The following is a 27981-nucleotide window of genomic DNA, read 5'->3' as shown; positions in this document are numbered from 1 at the left end:
ATCTGATACTTTCCAATTTTCTGCTTTTTACTCGTGATCACTACCTTCAGAACTACTGGCTCAAAGGTATACAACACTGAAATCAATAGGGATTATCAACCACCAAAACCACACAAGATTCCAAAGAGAATTATATTAGTCTTTCTCTCTGTCTCTCTGTCTATCTGTCTGTCTCTCTCTCTCATGTAGCCTCGTAGGAACAATGAGTTATTACAAAGTTGTTACACAAAAAATAATTACACAACAATAACGATATTAGGATCAATAATGACATTGAGCATACTATTAAATAGTAACTTATTTATAGCTCCAATCAGCATCATTACAGATTCAGAGACTATACGATTCAATGTTGATTAATTCGTTTAGCCTCCGTTTCCAGTGTCCACCCCCTTGATGACGTCGGCAATCTCCAAGCCCCAATTTGAGCAGAGCACTTTACAGAGCGATCACTCTTGTAAGGGAGCTGTAAAAGAGCAACGTCCGAAGCCAGTTCCCGAAGTTTCGGATACGTTTTGGGACGTGGTCAACATTTTGGTTAGGTTTTCAACATTAGGTGTTCACAAGCCCTTGTAAGGTATGTCAAGCTTTCTGAACTATTTTACGTTTCGTTAAACGAGATGCCAAGATACAGTAGGCCTATGTATGATAACCCATTAATTGATGAAGCACACAAGTCATCGTATTGGGTTTCCGATACTTTCTGAAGTCATGTCCTACTTATCGTATCCATTACATAATGTGCAAATGGTTGTATTCATGTGAAATTAATTTAGAAGTATTTACCATACTGCTGAATAGTATTTTATGAAACGGTTGTTTGAATATCGCAAATAGTCATAACTGACACCTCATACCTCACCGTTGACCGTGTGTTGCCATCTACAACAAGAGCTCATGCTGTGAAACAATGTGGAGAGTGTTGCCTCCTACAACAAGAGCTCATGCTGTGAAACAATGTGGAGAGTGTTGCCAAATCATTAATTTTCATCAGCAGCATCATCGCAATTAACATCACCTATATAATATTACTACTATAACATAGTATATAAATATAGAAGTATAGAAACCATCATCACGATCATCATACTCATCTTTCTCTTGTTACATGTTCTCCTCTTCCTCCATTCTTTTATTAGCAGAACATATATCATGTTTGTTGTAATAATGAAGGGATATGCTCCTAAATAACAGTCATTCATTTCAAGGAGAAATAGAAAGTAATGAATGATGAGATATTCCATCTTATAACATTCATTAACCCTTTACTGCAGTGGGCTAAATCAGGGTTGGTAGTCTTAAACAAATCTACTTTGAAACAAAAGTGTACACCTCACACACATGGTTATGGGCTTAAAAAAGAAGACACCTGTACCATGTCAGATAGAGTTGAAATGTATTGAATTTTGATTTTGCATCCCAATATTACACTTTATATATACCACAGAAGACTGAAACATAACAAAACCGTTTGACATAAAAATGCTCGATTTCCAGCTGTTTAAAATAAAAAAAGTTTATTAATTATGATATTATGAAAAATATTTACAACATTTCACCCATGAGGCCACTGGTCATTTGACTGCAGGAAAAGGCTACGCTAATTGGAGTCTTTTAATACCGTTTTTGATTTGTTTGACAGAAAATGGTTTTGAAGCCAGGCCATTTGTCTTCAGTATTATTTTGGTAATTACATATTCATAGTGTGTGTGTGTGTTTTTGTGTGTGGCAGCAGAACAGCATTGTTGTTGTTCTTGGGAGGCCCTTATTGCCTTCCTCCCAGACTGCATTAGAAGTGGATCAGAGCTTGGGACTGAGACGGGAACGTGGGTAGCTGCCTGCCTGGGTAGTGAGAGGATTTTAGGCTTATCAGATGACCTTATTCACAAGGGATGCATCCCGAATAGCACCCTATATAGTGCACTACTTTTGACTGTGCACTTCATCGGGAATAGGGCGCCATTCGGGATTCAAGCCAAAGGCTCAGGAGGTGATGGGAGAACATGCAGCGCTCACTCACATTTGACATGCCCGTCACGCGTACCCTTTACTGTTGTCACTCAACATTGTGTGCCTTTGATTCAAATGAATGTATCAGACTGTCATATGCCGGTCCTTCCCAAGCATAGTTATTATTACACGAAATGAAATACCTTGCACCCCATTATATCAAAGCGATTCAAAATCCTTGTTGATAAACCTGCGACGGGTGCAAAAATAAATGATCACAATAACAGTGGTCCTTCTGTAGCTCAGTTGGTAGAGCATGGCGCTTGTAACGCCAGGGTAGTGGGTTCGATTCCCGGGATCACCCATACGTAGAATGTATGCACACATGACTGTAAGTCGCTTTGGATAAAAGCGTCTGCTAAATGGCATATATTATATTATTATATTAACATAGTAACGGCACCTTTCTTGACTCTCGTGACCTTATTAAAGGCAGTTGAATGCTACAGTATTGCAGCTTAGCTCTGCCGTCTTGCTGTGTGACATCAGACACCGTTCCATTTCCTGCTTGAGATGATTTAAACCAGAGGGTTTGGGGGATTCTAAGTTACAGCAGGAATGTGAGCTGAGAAGCATTTCCTCTCGTCTTGTCTTCTTCTCTTCTTCACTGCATCTCATCCTTCCTGTTTTCTTCTCTTCTTCATCTTCTTAAAGAGGAATACGAGGGTTTTGGTTTCAGAAGTCATAAGAGAGAAAAAGCTTAATATCGTTTTTCTAGCAAGTCTATCTGTTTGGTTACCCAAACTACTCTCGCTCCCTTGCTCATTCTCTCTCTTGCTCATTCTCTCGCTCTCTTGCTCGCTCTCTCTCACTCTCTTGCTCGTTCTCTTGCTTGTTCTCTTGCTCTCATACTTGTCCTCTTGCTCTCATGCTCGTCCTCTGGCTTGCTTTTTCTCGCTCTCTTGCTCATTCTCGCTCTCTTGCTCGTTCTCTCGCTCTCTTGCGCGTTCTCTCGGTTTCTTGCTCGTTCTCTTGCTTGCTCTCTTGCTCATTCTCTCGTTCTCTTGCTCATTCTCTTTCTCTCTTGCTCATTCTCTTGCTCTCTTGCTCATTCTCTTGCTCTCTTGCTCATTCTCTCGCTCTCTTGAGCTCATTCTCTTGCTCAATCTCTCACTCTTGCTCGTTCTCTCGCTCTTTTGCTCGGTTTCTCGCTCTCTTGCTTGCTCTCTTGCTCATTCTCTTGCTCTCTTGCTCATTCTCTCGCTCTCTTGAGCTCATTCTCTTGCTCAATCTCTCACTCTCTTGCTCGGTTTCTCGCTCTCTTGCTTGCTCTCCTGCTCATTCTCTCGCTCTTGCTCGTTCTCTTGCTGCTCTCTTGCTCATTCTCTCGCTCTCTCTTGAGCTCATTCTCTTGCTCGTTCTCTCGCTTTCTCTCACTCTCTTGTTCGTTCTCTCTCGCTTGTTCTCTCACTCTCTTGCTCATTCTCTCACTCTCTCTTGCTGTCCTGCTCAGTCTCTCGCTCTCTCTTGCTCGTTCTTTTGCTCTCTCTTGCTCGTCCTCTCGCTCTCTTGTTTGCTCTCATTCTTGCTCGTTCTCTTGCTTTCTCTTTCTCGCTCTCTTGATCATTCTCTCTCTTGCTCGCTCTCTTGCTCATTCTCTCACTCTCGCCCGCCCTCTCTTGCTCATTCTCTCGCTCTCTTGCTCATTCTCTCGCTCTCTCTTGCTCTCTTGCTTGTTCTCTCGCTCATTCTCTCGCTCTTGCTCTTTCTAGAGCTCATTTTCTTGCTCATTCTCTCACTCTCTTGCTCATTCTCTCTCTCTCTCTTGCTCATTCTCTCTCTTGCTTTCTTGCTCACTCTCTCGCTCTCTTGCTCGTTCTCTTGCATGCTCTTTCTCGCTCTCTTGCTCATTCTCTCGCTCTTGCTCCTTCTCTCGCTCTCTCTTGCTCATTCTCTTGCTCGGTTTCTCGTTCTCTCGCTCTCTCTTGCTCATTCTCTCGCTCGCTCTCTCTTTCTCATTCTCTTGCTGTCTCTTGCTTGTTCTCTCTTGCCCACTCTCTCTTTCTTGCTCATTCTCTCGCTCTGTTGCTCGTTCTCTCGCTCTGTTGCTCGTTCTTTGGCTCTCTCTTGCTCGTTTTTTTTTGCTCACTCTCTTGCTCATTCTCTCGCTGTTTTGCTCGCTCTTGCTCTCACGCTTGATCGCTCTCTTGCTCGTTTTCTCACTCACTCTCTTTCTCTCTCGCTCGCTCTCTTGCTCATTCTGTCTCTCTTGCTCAGTCTCTCCCTCTCTTTCTTGCTAATTCACCCGCTCTCTTGTTCTCGCTCTCTTGCTCATTCTTTCTTTCTCTTGCTCGCTCTCATTCTCTTGCTCATTCTCTCTCTCTCTCGCCCTCTTGCTCATTCTCGCTCTCTTGCTCATTCTCGTTCTCATCTCTTTCTCTCTCTTTCTTGCTCATTCTCTCGCTCTCTTGCTCCTGCTCTCTTGCTCATTCTCTCTCTCTTTCTTGCTCACTCTCTCTCACACACACACCCACCCACCCACTAAGTGAAACAGTCTGAAGCCCATTAGTTGTCAGATAGTTCCATTAGCTGAGAAACAACTTTAGTTCATTATGATGTTGTGTCACTGTGTTGGAAATACATTTAATAATCGGTGTTTGAGCTTCCTGGAAGGCTGCTTTCTTAAAGAGCTCATTTATCCTTCCCTCGCCTAAGGCATGACTTCAATATCAGACTCCTATAGTTCTCTTATTAGTTGTTTCCAGGGAGAAAATTAATTAATGAACTAATGCTAATGAATGCAAATTATTCAGCGATTGACTACCATACCCATGTCTTCTTGTGCAGAGAACTTCTCTACACCAAAGTGGATATCAATAACATAGTACTGTTGGTTTTAACATTAGAATAGTAGGTCTATGCTGACTAAGGTCTAATGGTGAATGAAGTATAAGTCCTTACTGTTTTACTGCAGTATACTCGTATCCCTCTGTTAGGAACTAAACCCAATTCTGATTTACTTCAACAATAAGCTTTCTGTGGTCTCAAATTAAAAGGAACCTACAGACTTATCATTCACGTCTAAGAGTCTCGTAAATAATTCAGATAATTTATTACTTTTTGTTTTGTATAGTGATTAACAGACTTACTTTTGACAAAGTAATTAGCTTGTCAGTGAAGCAGGACAGAATAATGACATTGGCATGAATCATTAAGGTGAAGGTATACATACTTACAAAATGCTAAAAGAGGTTCTAAATAGTTTAGAAACCATTCATGTTTGTTTATAGATGAGTTATAAACAGTTGTTACACATCATTTGAAATTGTGTGTACTGTAACTGTTATTGAGAAGGCCTGGTTGTTTTTACATAGAGTGTCTTTTTGACAGGCTTCTCATTCCTATAATGACCACAAATATTTCTAGGAGCCAAAGTTGTAGGCATATGCTTAATGTTATTGCTATAAAAATGGGGGACAGAGAATCTTTGAGAAAATGCTCAAAAAAGGTAATTAAAGTAGCAAGTCGGTCAGGGATTAGAGAACACTGCTGTGGATTTAATTAAAGTGTGTTAAAGTCTCTGCTCCCTCACGTGCGTTTACGGAACGGTTTGCTGAAACAATATACCCCCTTCCCACTTTGTCGGCTAGATTAGATGAGGACCTTCGAAATGTATTGATGGAAATGAGGCCTTTCAGAATGTATTGACGGGAGAACTCGGTGTGTCTCATAAATAATGATGATATTTGATTGCATTTTGGATTGTGATTAACAGCCTTACTTTTGACAACGTAGTTAGCTTGGCGGGGACAGTTTGGATAATGCTGCACAGCCATGAACTGAATTGAAGATCGAAAGCATCTCGAGAGATCTCGATCTTACGAACATTGAAACAAGATTGAAATAAAGATGTAAAACTTTCCAGTGCACTATGGAAAGCATCTACAGAGACTCAGTGACAAGTGGCTTCTGGTTCCAATTCATCATGTCTGGCTGTGGTATCTGTGGATTCATCTCAGAAAGGATCTCACAGCCAGCGTCTGCTATTTATCTTGGTGCAGAACATCGACTAGCAATCTGACCCGGGTGTTGCATCAAAGTGGTTGACAGTCTGTTTTTTGTCAGTCGAGCTTTATTGATCCTCACATCCATGGACTGTCACTGTCCCCCGAGCTTAGCTAGCTCCCTGGCAAGGGGGAGGAGAAACAAACAGGTTACATTGAGCCACATATTTTCCTCATGGATTGAGAGTGGGAGTGAAATCTCTCCCTGACATCTCTGGGGACTTTAGTGTCTCTGAACTAAACCTTTTAGCTTTTAGGCCAGGGCTGTAAGGTTCACTGCAATGAGGTGTAGTGTAGCACGCTACCCCTCCTGCTTCCTGTGCGAGAGAAAATGCTGGAATCAAGAATATGGTCTCACTCATATGAAAGTGCTCTCGCCCTGAGCTCAACTGACAGTGTGTTTTGAATTATGGATTGGCTAAATGTGAAATCACGAGAGAGGTCTTTGAGCTAGTTTGTTGTAAATACGGGAAGCTGTGTGACATGGCACATGGTACTGCAATATTTGCTTGCTCTATACACATTGCATATATTTGAAATGTTACATGTGATATATAGTCAAATTACACTAAGTCATGTCCAAATTATTGTCAAGACAATAGCTATGTCAAGGAAGAAACCTATCTGACCTATCTAGTCTGCGCTTACATTTTGTACTGAACATTGTACATATGAGAAGGTTTAAGAAGGGAATGTCCCATGATTTCCTGTATGTCTATACCCCAAGTGATTCACTGTCCCTCCCTGAGGCTTTATTGCTTTGCAAAGCAACAGAATGAGATGGAAAATATGCAATTATCATCTACAACTGCACACTGAGATACAGAACACAGAATTAGCAAGTGCAGGCATATTGAGGACACCTATGACTGTAAAGTAATTGGAAAGGTGTTAAGATAGCAGAAGACCGACTGGGCACAGACGTCAATTCAACGTCTATTCCACATTAGGTCTATGTAACTTCATTGAAATGACTTTGAAATCATGTTGACTCAACCAGTGTGTGCCCAGTGGGATATGAGTGTCATAAGATGTTAAACTGTCCCATGGCGGGGTGCACTGCTCAAAATGTTTATTCTCTTCACAGGATATTATTTTGCATCTGCTGGAATCTATTCATTTTTGTCCCTAGCCAAGACTGTCCCCACTTCCTACTGAATCAAACCATGTTGTACATTGTGATGATTCAATCATTTATGGCTCTTACAGGAATGGCTCAATCACAGCTAATGAAGATGTTCTCATTTTTGTTTCCTTTAGTCTAGATACAATGGAGAGCTGCCAAAGACTGAATATCATAATTGGAGAAATGGAAGAGTAGTAGTGCGACTGCAACTCGGGCAATTCGCACCAAAATGGCGGCCCACCGGATCATCAGAGTGACCAACAGTAACCATGTTCTCCCTCGCTGCAAATCGGAGGGCACGCTCATTGATCTCAATGAAGGGCTCTCTGAGGCTAGCCTCACAGATGTCAAAGGTGAGGATTCAATACTGACTAATGTACCAGACAGTTATTCAGCCCTTTAAATATATATTGATTTGAATGCAAATTGAGGATGAATTGAGGATGTTTATGTGAATTTCTGATCTTCCTTTTCTTTTCATGCAGTGCCTTCTTCCAGTGCCTTACGGCTGGACAATTCAGCTTCCTTTGTAACTGCTCATGAAGTAGTCGCCATCAAGGATTACTGCCCGTCTAGCTTTACCACTTTAAAGTTTTCCAAAGGTGACCGGCTTTATGTGATGGACACGTCGGGTGGAGAGTGGTGGTATGCCCACAACAACACAGAGATGGGCTACATCCCCTCAGCATACGTCCAGCCCATCAACTGTAGGAACTCATCGCTCAGTGATAGTGGCATGATAGACAATCTAGGGGAGTGTACAGAGGAAGGGGCTAAGGAGTTGGATCTCCTAGGGGAGTGGACAGGGGTGTCCGTTAAGACCACTCCTTATTCGCCTTATTTTAACAGCAATCCCTTCTCCCTCCATACGTCCTCCACCAACCCCTTCATCAACAGTGGTCATCTACATGGTTCTCTGGACCAGAACTGTAATGAGAGGGGAAGGTCCACAGACCTGTTAGTCTTTGACTCCCTGGCCTCCCCAGTCTCCCCTTCGGGACCTAACTCTACCTCCAGGACCACCATGATCAATGGCTTCAGTAGCTGCAACATATTTGACATGATGTCAGCCACCAGCCCCAACCAGGACTTACAGGTTTTACAGACACTGCGAAGGGATAACCCATTCTTCAAGAGCAAGCGATCGTACAGTTTATCGGAGTTGTCCATCCTACAGACACAATCCAACCCCCCCTTGCCTTCTTCCGGGTTCTTCACCGGCCTCAAGGCTCCCTCGCCAGAGCAGTTTCAGAGCAGGGAGGACTTCAGGACTGCGTGGCTAAACCATCGGAAGCTCGCCAGATCTTGCCATGATCTGGACTCTCTGGGGCAGAGCCCTGGTTGGGGACAGACTCAGCCGGTGGAGACCAACATTGTCTGTAAACTAGACAGTCGTGGAGGGGCCGTTCAGCTCCCAGAAACCCAGATCAGCATCCATGTCCCTGAAGGACACGTGGTTCCTGGAGACACCCAGCAGATCTCCATGAAGGCCCTACTGGACCCTCCACTGGAGCTGAACAATGACCACTGCTCCACAGTCAGCCCAGTGGTGGAAATCAAAATGTCCAACATGGAGACCAAGTCCTTCATCACTCTGGAGTTGACCGTGTCCGTGACGGTGAAGAAAGACAGTGGTCAGGTAGCCGAGGTGCTCTGCGTCCGGAGTGACTGCAAGGAGGGACCCTATATAATCATCCCACATGCTTACCTATACAAGGACACAGTACAAGTCCAGTTGGATAACTTGGAGCCGTGTATGTACGTGGTGGTAGTGGTGCAGGCCCAGCACGTCAACCTTAATACAACTGTATGGGACAATGTGTTGAAGAAAGTCACCCTGGGTGTCTATGGGCCCAAGCACATCCACCCTTCGTTTAAGACAGTCGTGGCCCTATTTGGGCATGACTGTGCCCCTAATACCCTACTGGTGAGTGAGGTGGGGAAGCAGGCCCACTCCTCCCCGCCAGTGGCGCTCACGCTGTGGGGGAAGCATCAGTTTGTCCTGGGTAGGCCCCAGGACCTTCAGGTTGGCCTATACTCCAACATGTCTAACTATATGATTAAGGCTAATGAGCAAACCAGGATGATTCGGGCCTTCCAGGTCAAACTGGGGAAGGTTAGCCGACTCATTTACATGATCACATCCAACAACCCTGAGGACATATCAGACTTCACCTTGCAGGTCCAGGTCAAAGACGGCCTGGATTGTATCCTGGCTCAGTTCTGCGTCCAAACACCACAACCGCCTCCGAAGAGTGGAGCGCGGAACACTGGCCACAGGCGGTTCCTGAAGAAGAAAGAGGTGGTGGGTAAGATTCTTCTGTCACCTCTGGCCATCACTGCCAAATATCCACAGTTTCAGGAGCGCTGCATCACCAACCTGAAGTTTGGCAAGTTGCTCAAATCTGTGATCAGGCAAAACAAGAGCACATACCTGTTGGAATACAAGAAGGGAGATGTGATCGCTTTGCTGAGCGAGGAGAAAATCAAACTACGAGGACAACTGTGGACCAAAGAGTGGTATATTGGATATTATCAGGGAAAGACCGGTCTTGTTCACGCGAAAAACGTTCTGGTTTTGGGGAAAGTCAAGCCTATTTATTTCTGTGGTCCGGACCTCACAACAACCATGCTAGTGGAGCAGATTCTGAAGCCTTGCAAATTTCTCACATACATCTACGCCTCTGTGAGGACAGTACTCATGGAGAATATAGGGAACTGGAAGACCTTTGCAGACGCACTAGGATATGGGAACTTACCTTTGTCTTGTTTCTGTCGGACTGAACTGGACAACGAGCCTGAGAAGGTTGCCTCGGTTCTGGAGAAGCTCAAGGAGGACTGCACTAACATGGACATCAAGGAGAGAAAGACCTTCCAGAAGGAACTCATGACAGTACGTTTGTGTGTGTGTGTTTGTCTCTCTCTCTCTCTCTCTCTCTGATGCGTGTGTATGTGTGTTTGGAAACCGCTCGTCATGCACGTTGTACCTCTTAGGCTGTAGAAGCTATTCAAATGTATGGTTCAATACAGAAACCATATCAAAAAGGTAAAGAAATAGGAAATTTCACTTTCTCTGGAAATGGGTAGCGCTTCTGTGTTTATTCCCTATTTTCCATGAGCAGCAGATGTTGACATGGTGTGGAGGCAATGGGCTGTGATGTACTGTGATGGGGGGGGGGCTGATATTTTACTGTACTCAGGTTATTCAGTCACATGTGCCTTAGGAGTAGGACTACTTGTTGGGAGAATAAGTGTGCTGTGACTTACAATGCACAAAAACACAGCTACATCACCTCCTTCAGTGCAACTCCCGAGACTGAGACACAAACAGAGACGACAATATCCTGAGAGATTCTCCTCAAAGCAGGCAGGGTTGCTGTTGTGACCAAAAGTGTTGACTCAACATGCCTCCCACTTCCTCTTCAGTCACCCTTTCCAAGTTTTAGACAGAAGTGCTTGGTAATGTAACTATACCCCGCATTGCAACAGTTACAAACAGGCAACAGTTGTTTGAATTTTGGATCTGTGGAGAAATTGGATCTGTCTGGGAAAGTGAGGTTGATGTCCTTTTCACAATGCTTGCTTATGCAAGCCTCTTATCAGTCAGAGCTAGCATATATCAGTTTATTTTGGTATGAAATATAACAGTTGTTTATGCCAACAATGGTATTTTGATCAAAGGCAGGCTAGAATACAAAAAAGCAAAGATCTTTTTCTGCCAACAGACATGATAAGCTGATGTTAGGCTTTAGGTTTGTGCAAATATTGCCACTGCTGGCTACTGTACATACAGTAGACAAAGGAATGAGGATAGATTGATCTCTGATAACAATGATCCATGCCCAAAGCCCTCATACTACCCCTCACACACACACACTATTTATGGTGGACACACAGATCCGTTTACTGTGCCCCCTAGCCTGGGAGTAACCTAACATAGCAGGCATAAAAGAAAACACCTGAGTGGAGTTCCCACATCTGGTTTTCAGTGGAAGAGGAAGTTGAATGAGCTGGATCCCTGAAACCTGGAGGCACCTGGCTGTGGGCAACTATGCTAATGGTGTCCTGGAGGCAGTGCCTGAAATAGATCCATGTCTTATCTTTTGATTCCAGCCAGTCTTGATCGCCTGCAAGCCACAGTAGAAACAGAGAGTGTTGTTGCCGATCCTGATCAGGCCAAGAAACACCAGATATAAACATCAGTGACACAACTGTTGGTCCATACTGGTACATTCGAGCAGGATCTTGAGGACCATTGATATTGCTGCGCTGCAGTCTACATAATATGCTGCGTCTTACGTTGATCCTCCGGTTGTTGCAGGAATTTTCCCGCACAGCAAGAAGTAATGTATTCAAGGTTTTAAAAAGCTAGTAATTTCCTTGATTTGCCCTAAACCAAAATAAATGTATCAACCGCTCTGCATTTTTCCATTAATTATATTCCACATAACAATTCACATTTCCCGTTGTTACAAGATTATTTATCTGTGGTGCGAAACTGGCTCAAGTTAAGATATGGGATCTGTATATAGGTTTGTGTGGGGGAGATGGTTGTATAAAGGTTTGTGTGGGGGGAGATGGTTGTATAAAGGTTTGTGTGGGGGAGATGGTTGTATAAAGGTTTGTGTGGGGGGAGATGGTTGTATAAAGGTTTGTGTGGGGGAGATGGTTGTATAAATGTGTGGGGGAGATGGTTGTTTAAAGGTTTGTGTGGGGGTGGAGATGGTTGTATAAAGGTTTGTGTGGGGGGGAGATGGTTGTATAAAGGTTTGTGTGGGGAGATGGTTGTATAAAGGTTTGTGTGGGGGGAGATGGTTGTATAAAGGTGTGACAATATTGCAGCACTTTATGTCATTATAGTGAGAATCTATGGGTGAGAGTCTATGGTGAGAGTTTTGTGGTCTTTCTGTTGTTCTGTGGTTCTGTAGCCTTTCCTCAAATTTAGTATTTTGCCCTTTTAGTGACCTTAATCTCACACAGTATTCATAAATTATCTGGACTAAAACTGTTAATCAAAAAGTTTGTGCAAAAACTCAACTAAGAAGCTTTAAAGCTCAGGTAGTAGGCATTGTTAGACAGAACATAACCATGGTTAGGTCATATACTTGTCTGAATTAACACAAACAAAAAATACAATACATGACCAAAAGTATGTGGACATCTGCTCGTCAAACATCTCATTCCAAAATCATGGGCATTAATATGGAGTAGGCCCCCTCCTTTGCTGCTATAACAGCCTCCACTCTTCTGGGAAGGCTTTCCACCTGATGTTGGAACGAGATGTCGACCGATTGATCGGAATGGCCGATTAATTAGGGCCGATTTCTAGTTTTCATAACAATCAGAAATCTGTAATTTTGGACGCCGATTTTGCCGATGTAATTTTTTTTTATTACACCTTTATTTAATCTTTATTTAACTAGACAAAGTCAGTTAAGAACACATTCTTGTTTTCAATGACGGCCTAGGAACAGTGGGTTAACTGTCTTGTTCAGGGGCAGAATGACAGATTTTTACCTTGTCAGCTCAGGGATTCAATCTTGCAACCTTAAGATTAACTTGTCCAACGCTCTAACCACTTACCTCACGAGGAGCCCGCCTGTTACGCGAATGCAGTAAGAAGCCACGCTAAGTTGCTAGCTAGCATTAAACCTAATCAATCATAATCACTAGTTATAACTACATATGGTTGATGATATTACTAGTTTATCGAGCGTGTCCTGCGTTGCATATAATCGATGCAGTGCGCATTCGCGAAAAAGGACTGTCGTTGCTCCAACGTGTACCTAACCATAAACACCAATGCCTTTCTTAAAATCAATACACAGAAGTATATATTTTTAAACCTGCATATTTAGCTAAAGGAAATCCAGGTTAGCAGGCAATATTATTCAGGTGAAATTGTGTCATTTCTCTTGCGTTCATTGCATGCAGAGTCAGGGTATATGTAACAGTTTGTGCAGCCTGGCTCATTGCGAACTAATTTCCCAGAATGTTACGTAATTATGACATAACATTGAAGGTTGTGCAATGTAACAGGAATATTTATAGTGATGGATGCCACCCGTTAGATAAAATACGAAACGGTCGGTATTTCACTGAAAGAATAAACGTCTTGTTTTCGAGATAATAGTTTCCGGATTTGGCCATATTAATGACGTAAGGCTCGTATTTCTGTGTGTTATTAGATTATAATTAAATCTATGATTTGATAGAGAAGTCTGACTGAGCGATGGTAGGCACCAGCAGGCTCATAATTTATTTTATTTTTATTTCACCTTTATTTAACCAGGTAGGCTAGTTGAGAACAAGTTCTCATTTGCAACTGCGACCTGGCCAAGATAAAGCATAGCAGTGTGAACAGACAACACAGAGTTACACATGGAATAAACAATTAACAAGTCAATAACACAGTAGAAAAAATGGGCAGTCTATATACAATGTGTGCAAAAGGCATTAACACTGGAGTGATAAATGATCAGATGGTCATGTACAGGTAGAGATATTGGTGTGCAAAAGAACAGAAAAATAAATAAATAAAAACAGTATAAAAACAGTATGGGAATGAGGTAGGTGAAAATGGGTGGGCTATTTTCCTATAGACTATGTACAGCTGCAGCGATCGGTTAGCTGCTCGGATAGCTGATGTTTGAAGTTGGTGAGGGAGATAAAAGTCTCCAACTTCAGCGATTCGTTCCAGTCACAGGCAGCAGAGTACTGGAACGAAAGGCGGCCAAATGATGTGTTGGCTTTAGGGATGATCAGTGAGATACACCTGCTGGAGCGCGTGCTACGGATGGGTGTTGCCATCGTGACCAGTGAACTGAGATAAGGCGGAGCTTTACCTAGCATGGACTTGTAGATGACCTGGAGCCAGTGGGTCTGGCGACGAATATGTAGTGAGGGCCAGCCGACTAGAGCATACAAGTCGCAGTGGTGGGTGGTATAAGGTGCTTTAGTGACAAAACGGATGGCACTGTGATAGACTGAATCCAGTTTGCTGAGTAGAGTGTTGGAAGCAATTTTGTAGATGACATCGCCGAAGTCGAGGATCGGTAGGATAGTCAGTTTTACTAGGGTAAGCTTGGCAGCGTGAGTGAAGGAGGCTTTGTTGCGGAATAGAAAGCCGACTCTTGATTTGATTTTCGATTGGAGATGTTTGATGTGGGTCTGGAAGGAGAGTTTGCAATCTAGCCAGACACCTAGGTACTTATAGATGTCCACATATTCAAGGTCGGAACCATCCAGGGTGGTGATGCTAGTCGGGCATGCGGGTGCAGGCAGCGATCGGTTGAAAAGCATGCATTTGGTTTTACTCGCGTTTAAGAGCAGTTGGAGGCCACGGAAGGAGTGCTGTATGGCATTGAAGCTCGTTTGGAGGTTAGATAGCACAGTGTCCAATGACGGGCCGAAAGTATATAGAATGGTGTCGTCTGCGTAGAGGTGGATCAGGGAATCGCCCGCAGCAAGAGCAACATCAATGATATATACAGAGAAAAGAGTCGGCCCGAGAATTGAACCCTGTGGCACCCCCATAGAGACTGCCAGAGGACCGGACAGCATGCCCTCCGATTTGACACACTGAACTCTGTCTGCAAAGTAATTGGTGAACCAGGCAAGGCAGTCATCCGAAAAACCGAGGCTGTTGAGTCTGCCGATAAGAATATGGTGATTGACAGAGTCGAAAGCCTTGGCGAGGTCGATGAAGACGGCTGCACAGTACTGTCTTTTATCGATGGCGGTTATGATATCGTTTAGTACCTTGAGTGTGGCTGAGGTGAACCCGTGACCGGCTCGGAAACCAGATTGCACAGCGGAGAAGGTACGGTGGGATTCGAGATGGTCAGTGACCTGTTTGTTGACTTGGCTTTCGAAGACCTTAGATAGGCAGGGCAGGATGGATATAGGTCTGTAACAGTTTGGGTTCAGGGTGTCTCCCCTTTGAAGAGGGGGATGACTGCGGCAGCTTTCAATCCTTGGGGATCTCAGACGATATGAAAGAGAGGTTGAACAGGCTGGTAATAGGGGTTGCGACAATGGCGGCAGATAGTTTCAGAAATAGCGGGTCCAGATTGTCAAGCCCAGCTGATTTGTACTGGTCCAGGTTTTGCAGCTCTTTCAGAACATCTGCTATCTGGATTTGGGTAAAGGAGAACCTGGAGAGGCTTGGGTGAGGAGCTACGGGGGCGGAGCTGTTGGCCGAGGTTGGAGTAGCCAGGCGGAAGGCATGGCCAGCCGTTGAGAAGTGCTTATTGAAGTTTTCGATAATCATGGATTTATCGGTGGAGACCGTGTTTCCTAGCCTCAGTGCAGTGGGCAGCTGGGAGGAGGTGCTCTTGTTCTCCATGGACTTCACAGTGTCCCAGAACTTTTTGGAGTTGGAGCTACAGGATGCAAACTTCTGCCTGAAGAAGCTGACCTTAGCTTTCCTGACTGACTGCGTGTATTGGTTCCTGACTTCCCTGAACAGTTGCATATCACGGGGCTATTCGATGCTATTGCAGTCCGCCACAGGATGTTTTTGTGCTGGTCGAGGGCAGTCAGGTCTGGAGTGAACCAAGGGCTGTATCTGTTCTTGGTTCTGCATTTTTTGAACGGAGCATGCTTATCTAAAATGGTGAGGAAGTTACTTTTAAAGAATGACCATGCATCCTCAACTGACGGGATGAGGTCAATGTCCTTCCAGGATACCCGGGCCAGGTCGATTAGAAAGGCCTGCTCACAGAAGTGTTTTAGGGAGCGTTTGACAGTGATGAGGGTGGTCGTTTGACTGCGGCTCCGTGGCGGATACAGGCGATGAGGCAGTGATCGCTGAGATCCTGGTTGAAGACAGCAGAGGTATATTTGGAGGGCCAGTTGGTCAGGATGACGTCTATGAGGGTGCCCTTGTTTACAGAGTTAGGGTTGTACCTGGTGGGTTCCTTGATGATTTGAGTGAGATTGAGGGCATCTAGCTTAGATTGTAGGACTGCCGGGGTGTTAAGCATATCCCAGTTTAGGTCACCTAACAGAACGAACTCTGAAGCTAGATGGGGGCGATCAATTCACAAATGGTGTCCAGGGCACAGCTGGGAGCTGAGGGGGTCGGTAGCAGGCGGCAACAGTGAGAGACTTGTTTCTGGAGAGAGTAATTTTCAAAATTAGTAGTTCAAACTGTTTGGGCATGGACCTGGAAAGTATGACATTACTTTGCAGGCTATCTCTGCAGTAGACTGCGACTCCGCCCCCTTTGGCAGTTCTATCTTGACGGAAGATGTTATAGTTGGGTATGGAAATCTCTGAATTTTTGGTGGCCTTCCTGAGCCAGGATTCAGACACGGCAAGGACATCAGGGTTAGCAGAGTGTGCTAAAGCAGTGAGTAAAACAAACTTAGGGAGGAGGCTTCTGATGTTGACATGCATAAAACCAAGACTTTTTCGATCACAGAAGTCAACAAATGAGGGTACCTGGGGACATGCGGGGCCTGGGTTTACCTCCAGGAGGCTTCTGATCATGCATAAAACCAAGACTTTTTCGCACAGAAGTCAACAAATGAGACCTGGGGACATGGAGCGGAACAGAGAAGGAGTAGTATGAGGGTGCGGCTAAAGGCTATCAAAACTGGTCGCCTAGAGCGTTGGGGGCAGAGGATAAGAGGAGCAGGTTTCTGGGCATGGTAGAATATATTCAGGGCATAATGCGCAGACAGGGGTATGGTGGGGTGCGGGTACAGCGGAGTTAAGCCCAGGCACTGGGTGATGATGAGAGAGGTTGTATCTCTGGACATGCTGGTTGTAATGGGTGATGTCACCGCATGTGTGGGGGGTGGGACAAGGGAGGTAACAGGGGTATGCAGAGTGGATCTAGGGGCTCCATTGTGAACTAAAACAATGATAACTAACCTGAACAACAGTATAATTAGGCATATTGACATTTGAGAGAGACATACAGCGAGGCATACAGTAATCACAGGTGTTGAATTGAGAAAGCTAGCTAAAAACAGTGGGCGAGGCTAATCAGCTAGCACAACAAACAGCAGGTAAAATGGCGTTGACTAGGCAACTGGGCCGACAGATAAACAAACAAGCAGAATGGAGTACCGTGATTAATGGGCAGTCCAGCGTGCGTCAGCTATGTAGCCAAGAGATCAGTGTCCAGGGGGCAGCGGTGGATGGGGCAGGGGGGCTGGGCTGGCGAGTGTTATCCAGGTTTGAAAAAAAACTAACAATGACTAAATAGCTTGTAGCTAGTTAGCTGGTTAGCGTCTGGAGGTTCTTGAGTGTGTCATAAAAATAAAATTAAAATTAAAAGTAACAGCGATTCCGTACCACAGTGGGTGAGGCAGGTTTCCGGAAGGTATAAACAAAATAAAAATCAAAAAGAGATAGAAAGTAAATGGGTTCAGAGTGTTTGGGATGCGGTGATTCAGATGGTTAGCAGGCCTGTGCTAACAAGCTAACAGTTCGTAGGCCCGGGCTAGACAAGCTAGCCGTTAGCAGGCCGAATTAGCAAGCAGGGAGATAGCGAGGGCTAGAGAGTTAACCTTTGGGGGGACGTCGCGATGGGGTGAGTCTGTTTATTCCTTTTCGTGCGGTGACATCGACAGACCGGTCGTGGGCCCGGGTAATTGTAGCCCAGGAATATGCTACAGGTGCTCTAGTACGCTAGGTGAGCTGGAGACACAGCGTTTCAGAAAGCTCGCGGGCCTTGGCCAGCAGATGGATCTTTGACGATGTCGCAACGAAAAAGCCTGTTGAAACCACCTCGGACGATTATGTCGGCGGACCAGTCGTGATGGATCGGCGGGGCTCCGTGTCGGCAGTAAAGGGTCCAGGCCAATTGGCAAAAGAGGTATTGTTGGGCCTCTTCGGCTAGTCGGGAGATGGGCTTAGCTCGAGGCTAGCTCAAGGCTAACTGGTGCTTGTTTTGGGACAGAGACGTTAGCCAGGAGTAGCCACTCGGATTGCAGCTAGCTAGTTGCGATGATCCGGTGTAAAGGTTCAGAGCTTGCGGTAGGAATCCGGAGAAAAAGCAGTCTGATATGCTCTGGGTTGATGTCGCGCTGTAGCTTTGAAGACCGCTAGCAATGGCTAACTGAGTACTAGCTAGTAGCTAGTTAGCTGGCTAGCTTCTGATGGGGGTTCCGGTTCTAAAGTAAAGTATAGAAAAAGCAGATCCGTACCACATTGGGTGATGCGGGTTGCAGGAGAGTATTCAGCTCTAGTTGGAAAGTGAGATTAAAATATGTACGAAATACATACAGAAAAAAAACGAAGAAAACTATATTTACACTAGACAGGATGGGACAAGACTAAACACACGTCCGACTGCTACGCCCGTGCGTTTTGCCAGCAGCGCTGCGGTTTATGACTTCAAGCCTATCAACTCCCGAGATGAGGCTGGTGTAACGATGTGATGTGAAATGGCTAGCTATAGTTAGCAGGGTGCACGCTAATAGCGTTTCAAACGTCACTCAGACTTGGAGTAGTTGATCCCCTTTCTCTGCATGGGTAATGCTGCTTTGAGGGTGGCTGTTGTCGTTGTGTTCCTGGTTGGAGCCCAGGTAGGAGCGAGGAGAGGTACGGAAGCTATACTGTTACACTGGCAATACTAAAGTGCCTGTAAGAACATCCAAAGGTATGTGAAATGCAAATGGTATAGAGGGAAATAGTCCTATAATTCCTATAATAACAATAACCTAAAGCATCTTACCTGGGAATATTGAAAACTCATGTTAAAAGGAACCACCAGCTTTCATATGTTTACATTTACATTTACATTTAAGTCATTTAGCAGACGCTCTTATCCAGAGCGACTTACAAATATGTTCTCATGTCCTGAGCAAGGAACTTAAACGTTAGCTTTCTTGCATTGCACATATTGCACTTTTACTTTCTTTTACTTACTTTCTCCAACACTGATTATTTAAACCAAATTGAACATGTTTCATTATTTATTTGAGGCTAAATTGATTTTATTGATGTATTATATTAAGTTAAAATAAGTGTTAATTCAGTATTGTTGTAATTGTCATTATTACAAATACATCTTTAAAAAATTGTCCGATTAATCGGTATCGACTTTTTCTGTCCTCCAATAAATCATTATCGGAGTTGATAAATCACAATCGGTTGACCTCTAGTTGGAAAATTACTGCGGGGACTTGTTTCCATTTAGCCACAAGAACATTATTGAGGTCGGGCACTGATGTTGGGCGATTAGGCCTGGCTCGCAGTCAACGTTCCAATTCATCCCAAAGGTGTTCGATGGGAAGGATGTCAGGGCTCTGTGCAGGCCAGTGAAGTTCCTCCACACTGATCTCAACAAACCATTTATGTGGACTTCGCTTTGAGCACAAGGGCATTGTCAGGCTGAAAAAGGAAATGGGCTTCCCCAAACTGTTGCCAAAGTTGGAAGCACAGAATCATCTAGAATGTCATTGTATGCTGTGGCGTTAAGATTTCCCTTCAATTGAACTAAATGGCCTAGCCTGAACCATGAAAAACAGCCCCAGAGCATTATTCCTCCTCCACCAAACTTTACAGTTGGCACTATGCACTCGGGCAGGTAGTGTTCTCCTGGCATCCGCCAAACCCAGATTTGCCCGTTGGACTGCCAGATGGTGAAGCATGGTGGCGAGCTTTACACCACTGGTGATCTTAGGCTGTGTGTGGCTGCTCGCCCAGGAAACCCATTTCATGAAGCTCCCGATGAACAGCTCTTGTGCTGACGTTGCTTCCAGAGGCAGTTTGGAACTTGGTAGTGAGTGTTTTAACCGAGGACAGATGATTTTTACGCACTGTACGCTTCAGGACTCTTGAGGTCCCATTCTGTGAGCTTGTGTGGCCTACCTCTTTGCGGCTGAACCGTTGTTGCTTGTACAATAGCACCTACAGCCAATGTGGAAAGCTCCAGCAGGGCAGAAATTTGACAAACTGACTTATTGGAAAAGTGACATCCTATGACGGGGCCACATTGAAAGTCACTGAGCTCTTCAGTACGGGCCATTCTACTGACAATGTGTGCGTATGGAGATTGTATGGCTGTGTGCTCGATTTTATACACCCGTTGACGGGTGTGGCTGAAATAGCTGAATTCACAAATATGAAGGGGCGTCCACATAGTTTGGTATATACAGTGTAGCTGATTATTATATAAAAGTCGCTAAATAAAAGATAACCGAAATTAGCACTTCAAGCTAAGTGGCCTATGATTCAAATTCCTCACAAAATGTTAATTCACAAGTGTGACCACCACAGGCATAGCTCTGTCTAGCCTACACAACGCTGTGCTCTATGGGCTTTAACACCCTGCCTGCCCTTTTTTTCTGAGTCGCTAGCATGGTCTGACAGGTGTCGTCAGTTGAAATGTGAGGAGAGGAAAGGAGACATTGGTCAGGCGAGATAGCAGGCCGGGGGGGCAACGCAAACTGACACCCACTAAGAATTCTCAAAGTGATGGATGGAGTTGCTCAGGTAGCAGACAATTGAAATGCCATCCCACTGCTCATCACTGAAATTGTTCCCAACGGCCAACCCGAAAGACCGAGAGAGACACCTGCAGATTCTCTATTTCTTTAGAGGTCGATACCGATTATTGGAGGACAATAAAGCCGATGCCGATTCGTCAGTCGATTTTTTAAATGTATTTGTAATAATGACAATTACAACAATAATGAATAAATACTTATTTTAACTTAATATAATACATCAAAATCAATTTAGCTTCAAATAAATAATGAAACATGTTCAATTTGGTTTAAATAATGCAAAAACAAAGTGTTGGAGAAGAAGGTAAAAGTGCAATATGTGCCATGTAAGAAAGCTAACGTTTAAGTTCCTTGCAGAAGTTTTAGGTTGTAGTTATTATAGGAATTATAGGACTATTTCTCTCTATACCATTTGTATTTCATATACCTTTGACTATTGGATGTTCTTATAGGCACTTTAGTATTGCCAGTGTAACAGAATAGCTTCCGTACCTCTCCTCGCTCCTACCTGGGCTCCAACCAGGAACACAAGACAACAGCCACCCTCAAAGCAGCGTTACCCATGCAGAGCAAGGGGAACAACTACTCCAAGTCTCAGAGCAAGTGACGTTTGAAACGCTATTAGCGCGCACCCAGCTAACTAGCTAGCCATTTCACATCACATCGTTACACCAGCCTAATCTCAGGAGTTGATAGGCTTGAAGTCATAAACAGCAGAGCTGCTGGCAAAATGCACGAAAGTGCTGTTTGAATGAATGCTTATGAGCCTGCTGGTAACTACCATCACTCAGTCAGACTGCTCTATCAAATCATAGACTTAATTATAATATAATAACACACATAAATATGAGCCTTAGGTCATTAATATGGTCGAATCCAGAAACTATCATCTCGAAAACAAGACATTTATTCTTTCAGTGAAATACGGAACCGTTCCGTGTTTTATCTAACGGGTGGCATCCATCAGTATAAATATTCCTGTTACATTGTACAACCTTCAATGTTATGTCATAATTACGTAAAATTCTGGCAAATTAGTTTGCAATGAGCCAGGCGGCCCAAACTGTTGCATATACCCTGACTCTGCGTGCAATGAACGCAAGAGAAGTGACACATTTTCATCTGGTTAATATTGCCTGCTAAGCTGGGTTTCTTTTAGCTAAATTAAATTTAAAAAATATACTTCTGTGTATTGATTTTAAGAAAAGCATTGGTGTTTATGGTTAGGTACAGGGTTGGAGCAATGACAGTCCTTTTTTGCGAATGCGCACTGCATTGATTATATGCAACGCAGGACACGCTAGATAAACTAATAATATCATCAACCATATGTAGTTATAACTAGTGATTATGATTGATTAAGTTTAATGCTAGCTAGCATCTTACATTGGCTTCTTACTGCATTCGCGTAACAGGCGGGCTCCTCGTGAGGCAGGTGGTTAGAGCGTTGGACTAGTTAACCGTAAGGTTGCAAGATTGAATCCCTGAGCTGACAAGGTAAAAATCTGTCGTTCTGCCCCTGAATAAGGCATTTAACCCACAGTTCCTAGGCCGTCATTGAAAATAAGAATGTCTTCTTAACTGACTTGCATAGTTAAATAAAGATTAAATAAAAAGGTGTAATTTTTTGCAAAATCGGCGTCCAAAATTACCGATTTCCGATTGTTATGAAAACTTGAAATCGGCCCTGATTAATCAGCCATTCCAATTAAATCGGTCGACCTCTAATTTCTTATTTTAACCTTTATTTACACAGGGTGTCATATTAAGACCCAGGTATTTTAGTCCAAGCAAAATTCTTGCTTGATAAATTGCTCTTTGCTAAGAAGCTATTTTTATTTATTTTTGACCATTTTAATTTAAAAATGTAAAATCATCTTTCAATATGAAATGTAGTCAATCTTTAAAACATGATAAATGTCATAAACAATAAATCATTTTAATAAATTGTGTGTGTAGTAAGACACTGACTTTGTACAGACACTTTTGACAAATAGATACGGCAATGATTTTAGACACCACTGCCATCATCCTATGTACTGTACACACCATTAAATATAATGACGGAAAGTCATCGTTGGGCCTACTTTCCCCATTTCAAACTAGAGAGAGGTTTATAGACTGCTGATGTAGAAACTTTTTCCTCACATATAAAGTCCCTGGTTGACTTTAATGAGCTTGTTGTTACTGAGTCCTTGTTACTTTGTTCTTCCCTCTCCTCTCTCCCCTCCCCTGCTGTTAGTCTCAGGGACACTGTGTGTGTGTGTGTGTGTGTGTGTATGCATTTGGCGCTTGCCTGTGTGTGTGTGTGTCTGTGTGTGTGTGTGTGTGTATACGCTCCTTTCCCTGACTTTTAAATGCAGGGAGAAGAGCCAGACAGGCTCATTTGGAATGACGCTTAGAGAGATAACTGCCTCTGAGAGCTCTGAGGCACATGGTAAATTTGAGCTGTCAGTCATGTCTGTCAGGGCTTTCCCCCAGTGGACATGTGGATCAAGTCAGAGAAGGAGTAAGCCTCCACACTCACATTTTTGAAGGATGTCCCTAAAGCTTCATCATTTTCCTCAGCCTGCCTACCACTGGCATTCAGGTGCCATTCTCTGATTGGATGGGAAACTGTCTGAGTGTGCGTGTGCGCAGGCATGTACACACACACACACACACACACACACAGGATACACTTCAGAAAATTTCAGTGAGTTACGTAGTTTTATCATAGGTTTAGATTAAGAGTTGAAACGAGAAGTAAACGTGAATGGCATGAGGTCTTTTGGAATTGGAAGGTTTTATAAGGATCCATTGCACTTGTGCAGGAGGCCATTCAAAAGAGCTGGATTCCTTTTTATACAGTTCCTCTCTGAAGATAAAGATAATGGAATATGACATTATTAGCTATTGGTTTCATGAAAGAGTTCTGCATGAACCATAGTACATTATCACAACGTTTTTGGTTTGCTCATGTTATGGGATATAACTTAAGCAGCATTTAAGCATTGTTTATCTGCTGCCATGGAATACCTGACCCAACTACTCAGCACTGTATGGGAAAATGACATGTCATTTGGTTTTGAGGTTTTCATGACAGGAAGTGATTGAAGGATTAAGAGGATAGATGTTGAGTTAAGAGGTTTTAAGAGACAGTGATTTAACTAATCTTCCTTCTGGTTGAAGGCTATATGTCATAACTGTGACATGGTAACTAGAGTTGCATTCCAAATGGCACTCCATCATAGGGGTTTGGTCAAAAGTAGTGCACTATATAGGGCCGTAAAACTCAACTCTGGACCTCGAAGCCAGTTCCACACCATAAAAAAAAAAATTCCCCTCTAATCAGGAACTGATTTAGATCTGGGACACCAGGTGTGTCCAATTCATTATCAGATAGAACAGAAAACCAGTAGGCTCTGAACCTCGTAGGGTAAGAGTTGAATACCCATGATATATGGTATAGGGTGCCATTTGGGACTCACACTAGTAACTACGCTACCATGTTGACTCCTTGGCCCTGTCAGACCGGTGCCAGATGTTGTGAATGACACAGCATTAGGTCTGTGACTGAACTGAGCCACTCCATTGTGTCACTCACAGTTGACTCAGTTGGCATTGTTGACGGCGGTAGAAGCCGGCCCAGTAACCAGACAGATGGTGGTGATGGTAGATGTTATGCTGCAGTCCTGTTCGAGTAACTTTGACAGAAATGTGAGTCCTGATACAGCAGGCAGCCCAGGACAGAGGCCAGCTCATTAAAACAGTGGTGTTCAGAGTCGGGCCAGGTGGCCAAGGTGACTGGAGTAGCACTGAAATTCTTTGAAGACAGTGTGTGTGTCCCGGTAAGCACCCTATTCCCTATTTAGTTCCCTACTTTTGACCACGGCCCATAGGGGACTATATAGGACAGTGTTTCCCAACTCGAGGCCTCGAGTACCCCAACATAACTCGTTGTTTTTGTAACCCTGGACAAGCACACCTGATTCAAGCCCTAAATGAGTCCGGGGCTACAACATAAATATACGCTGTTGGGGGTACTGGAGAAACACCGATATAGGGAATAGGGTGCCATTTGGGATGCAGAGGTCACTCAGCTCCCAGTTTGACAGACCAACATATGGATTTGAGTGGCATGAGCTCCACATGCCTCATTCTCTTTCTGCGAAGCAAACACATGCTGGCTCTTCTATTTAGATACAGTACTGTGCAAAATATAGATAGTATGCCTGCCTCAGCAGATCCTGTCAAGTTGCAGGCAAACTCTCCAAAGAGACTTTGAAGTGGGAAAAAAAAGTTTATGTATGAACTGTTTGGTAAGATATAGTGGTGGAACGTATGCAGTCTCTTATTGGCAGGCTTAACTGGTTGGCTCTGACTTCAAAACATGAGTTCCTGTACATTAAAACATATTGTTTTTGTTGGGTTGTACTTTCCATTATGCTTTGATATTATATAGCCCTCATGGGTTGTAGCCTACACGGTGTAGACATGCTGCATGGCAGCCCACCTCCTCATGGGATCCTGATAGGCTTGATTTGCAGTCTCCCTTTCTTTCATCCCCTGTTCGTCTCTGGTGTTTCTGGTAGAGAGAGGAGTGGATTACTAGTGTATTTTCCCTGGCCTCCTGGTTTTATTGTCATTCAACACATATGTGGGTCTGTGTGGTGAAACCCAGAGAGGCTCTTCTGAATCATGCTATAATTCATCCTCAGACTTCACGGCAGGCTTTGTTAAAGAATAGGGAGGGATAGTGTAGCCGTAGTTAGAGATGCAAATGTATTGTATCAAGACAATACCCTGGCCCCCTAATGCTGTTCCGCCCCACTCCTTTCACCATGTCTGGAGAGTCATGTCTTCACACCCCTTTAATGGCGAACACTATGTGACACAATGCTGTGTCATTGCTGATCCTTGGGGTGTGTTGTTGAACTGTTGTCTCATAGCTAAATGTTGTCTTCCGTCGACGACCTATGCTCCAGGAGGAATAAAAAGCTTGAGTTAGTAAATCAAGTTGTCTTTATGTGGCCTTTCTTCTAGGCCCTGTTGAAGATGGACTGCCAAGGCCTGGTGGCCAGGCTGATCATGGACTTTGTCCTGCTGACCACGGCCGTGGAGGTGGCCCCGCGCTGGAGGGAGCTGGCGGAGAAGCTGGCCCGGGTGAACAAGCAGCAGATGGAGCAATACGATGCTCCGCACAGGGACAAGAACGGCCTGGTGGACAATGAGGTGAGATTATCAGCCCATTACATCTAGATACTGTTAGGTTTACTGGGTTTGACTGGTGTTGGCTGCCTCAGACCTGTAATACAATGGATGTGAGAAAATGCTAACCCTGCTATCAGTTTCTTGTGTGCAATGTTCTTTTATATTAGCCAGTCAGACTTGACCTTAGAAGCATTTGGAATGATTCTCTGTCCCCTCTGTTGATCTTGAAGGGTTTTATGAGTACTTTGGATTGATTGATCGGTTGTTCTATAATAGTCGATTGATTGATTGATTCTATGTTGACAGTCAATGTGGAAGCCAGCCTACGACTTCCTGCTGACCTGGGCGGCCCAAATCGGGGACAGCTACCGGGACGTGATCCAGGAGCTGCACCTGGGCCTGGACCGAATGAAGAATCCCATAACCAAGCGCTGGAAGCACCTCACCGGAACGCTCATTCTGGTCAACAGCCTAGATACGTTACGCAGCTCTGCCTTCAGCCCTGTAGGACAGGGGGACTATGCCATTTGATCTGTACCCATCTACATCTGAAATGGCATCCTATTCCCTACATAGTAGTGCACTAGTTTTTGCAAGAACCTGGTCAAAAGTAGTGCGATATATTGTGAATAGTGTGCCATTTAGGATGCACACTGAGTCTCTGGAGCTTGGCACTATGGATCCAGCAGGACTACTACTGGTCTCCTCCAGCCCTCAGGATGACCAATCAGCAATCACACCTTGACCATCGCTGTTATACCAGGAACTTTCAACTCTTGACCCTGCTCCCATCCTCTTGCACAGGACTACAATGGTTTGTAACCAGTAACCACCACTTCACACAGAGCACATGTTACTGTAGGTCCATTTCTCTGGCGGGTTAAACACTCTCATTGGAATTTACAGTAGATTATTATTAAGCCACAATATTGATGTGATTTCATAATGGTTGATGTTTCAATCAATTTCTAAAGGGTGGTTTTTAGTCTGTATTGTCTTTTGCTACACATTTTTTTCTACAGAAAGTGGCATAGCACTCATTTTTATGGCTTTTTTTCACTAAATATATATATATATATATATTTCAAATGAAAAATATACAGAAACTTGATTTATGAAGTGCATTATACGCAATCACTTCTGATTTCTATTTCTATCCCCCTTATGTGTTTCTGTGCTGAAAATCTGTTTTTGACTGCTCTTTGTACTTTTTGCTTGCCAAAACAGTTAGGTGCTAGCCTAGATCAGTTTATTGTTCTACACAAAAGTATCATCATTTCAGAATAAACCCCCTTTGGTTAGTTTCCTCTATGTTCACTTTAGGACAAGATGCGTGCCACAAAAATCTGAAGAATAATTACATCATGTATCCAACAAGGATCTTTCCTCTTTGTTTTCTGAAAATTTAAATGCAGAATTACCTCACGATATGGTCTCTTTATTTCATTTGTTTTAACCGGCAGTAACGGAATGAACAATTATTTTGAGGAATTCAATTAGATGTGATGGTATAAATGGTTTGGTATGTTTTGTGAATGCAGATGAAATGTTAATAGTATTATGTGCATAGTTAAATGGTCACACTGGTCTGTGACGTTACCGACTGACAAGTTCTGCACTTCGATTTCTCTATTAGTTGTTGTCTTTACCTGTTGGTTCATATTAACTCAATAAAATGGCTGACAATTCTAAAGTGTCTCTGTCAGGCAGTGTGCAGCTTTCATGGTCGGAATTTGTGTTCCCGTGATTCTACATTCACAGAGATTATTAAACATATTTTGTCTCAGTATGGCCCTACACAAAGGAGCACAGTGAAAGAGTAGCCTAGGCTACAGTGCTTTCTGGGGAGGAGGTATTGGACTCTTGGGCTAGTGGCCAGTTGGCTTGTTTGCTCATTTAAAGCATTCCTAAGCATTTGCATCAGGCTGATTCATGAGATCAATCTCATACTGTAGATAAATAACACAATTAATTGTAGACTTGCGATAGGAATCAATTTTTTTTGTATTTCCATAAAAATAATCATTTTAGTCAATAAGATTCTTGCTACGTAGCTTAACTTTCTGAACATTCGAGACGTGTAGTCTACTTGTCATTCCAATCTCCTTTGCATTAGCGTAGCCTCTTCTGTAGCCTGTCAACTATGTGTCTGTTTATCCCTGTTCTCTCCTCTCTGCAC

The 27981-nt window shown here is 43.7% G+C and overlaps 1 protein-coding gene across 1 annotated transcript; it reads left to right on the top strand.

Annotated features, from left to right (window-relative positions):
- Positions 1-460: 460 nt before the first annotated feature.
- On the top strand, positions 461-27523 carry sh3bp4a (SH3-domain binding protein 4a). Its single transcript, XM_046324064.1, has 5 exons — positions 461-577; positions 7275-7493; positions 7626-10033; positions 25635-25823; positions 26109-27523. The coding sequence occupies exons 2-5, from the start codon at positions 7370-7372 to the stop codon at positions 26331-26333; spliced, it is 2946 nt and encodes a 981-aa protein (XP_046180020.1). The 5' UTR covers positions 461-577; positions 7275-7369; the 3' UTR covers positions 26334-27523.
- Positions 27524-27981: the final 458 nt, after the last annotated feature.

This window comes from Oncorhynchus gorbuscha, linkage group LG23 (assembly GCF_021184085.1).
Source record: "Oncorhynchus gorbuscha isolate QuinsamMale2020 ecotype Even-year linkage group LG23, OgorEven_v1.0, whole genome shotgun sequence".
Lineage (NCBI taxonomy): Eukaryota > Metazoa > Chordata > Actinopteri > Salmoniformes > Salmonidae > Oncorhynchus > Oncorhynchus gorbuscha.
Note: the sequence above shows the minus strand (reverse complement) of the source record. Positions and strands in the feature narration are given on the sequence as shown.

Bases quoted from the DNA above. Each gene is read 5' to 3' on its own strand.
- sh3bp4a (XM_046324064.1), top strand. From the start codon at position 7,370: ATGGCGGCCCACCGGATCATCAGAGTGACCAACAGTAACCATGTTCTC. The intron at 7,494-7,625 runs GTGAGGATTCAA...CTTTTCATGCAG, and splicing joins TAGCCTCACAGATGTCAAAG to TGCCTTCTTCCAGTGCCTTA. The intron at 25,824-26,108 runs GTGAGATTATCA...CTATGTTGACAG, and splicing joins ACGGCCTGGTGGACAATGAG to TCAATGTGGAAGCCAGCCTA.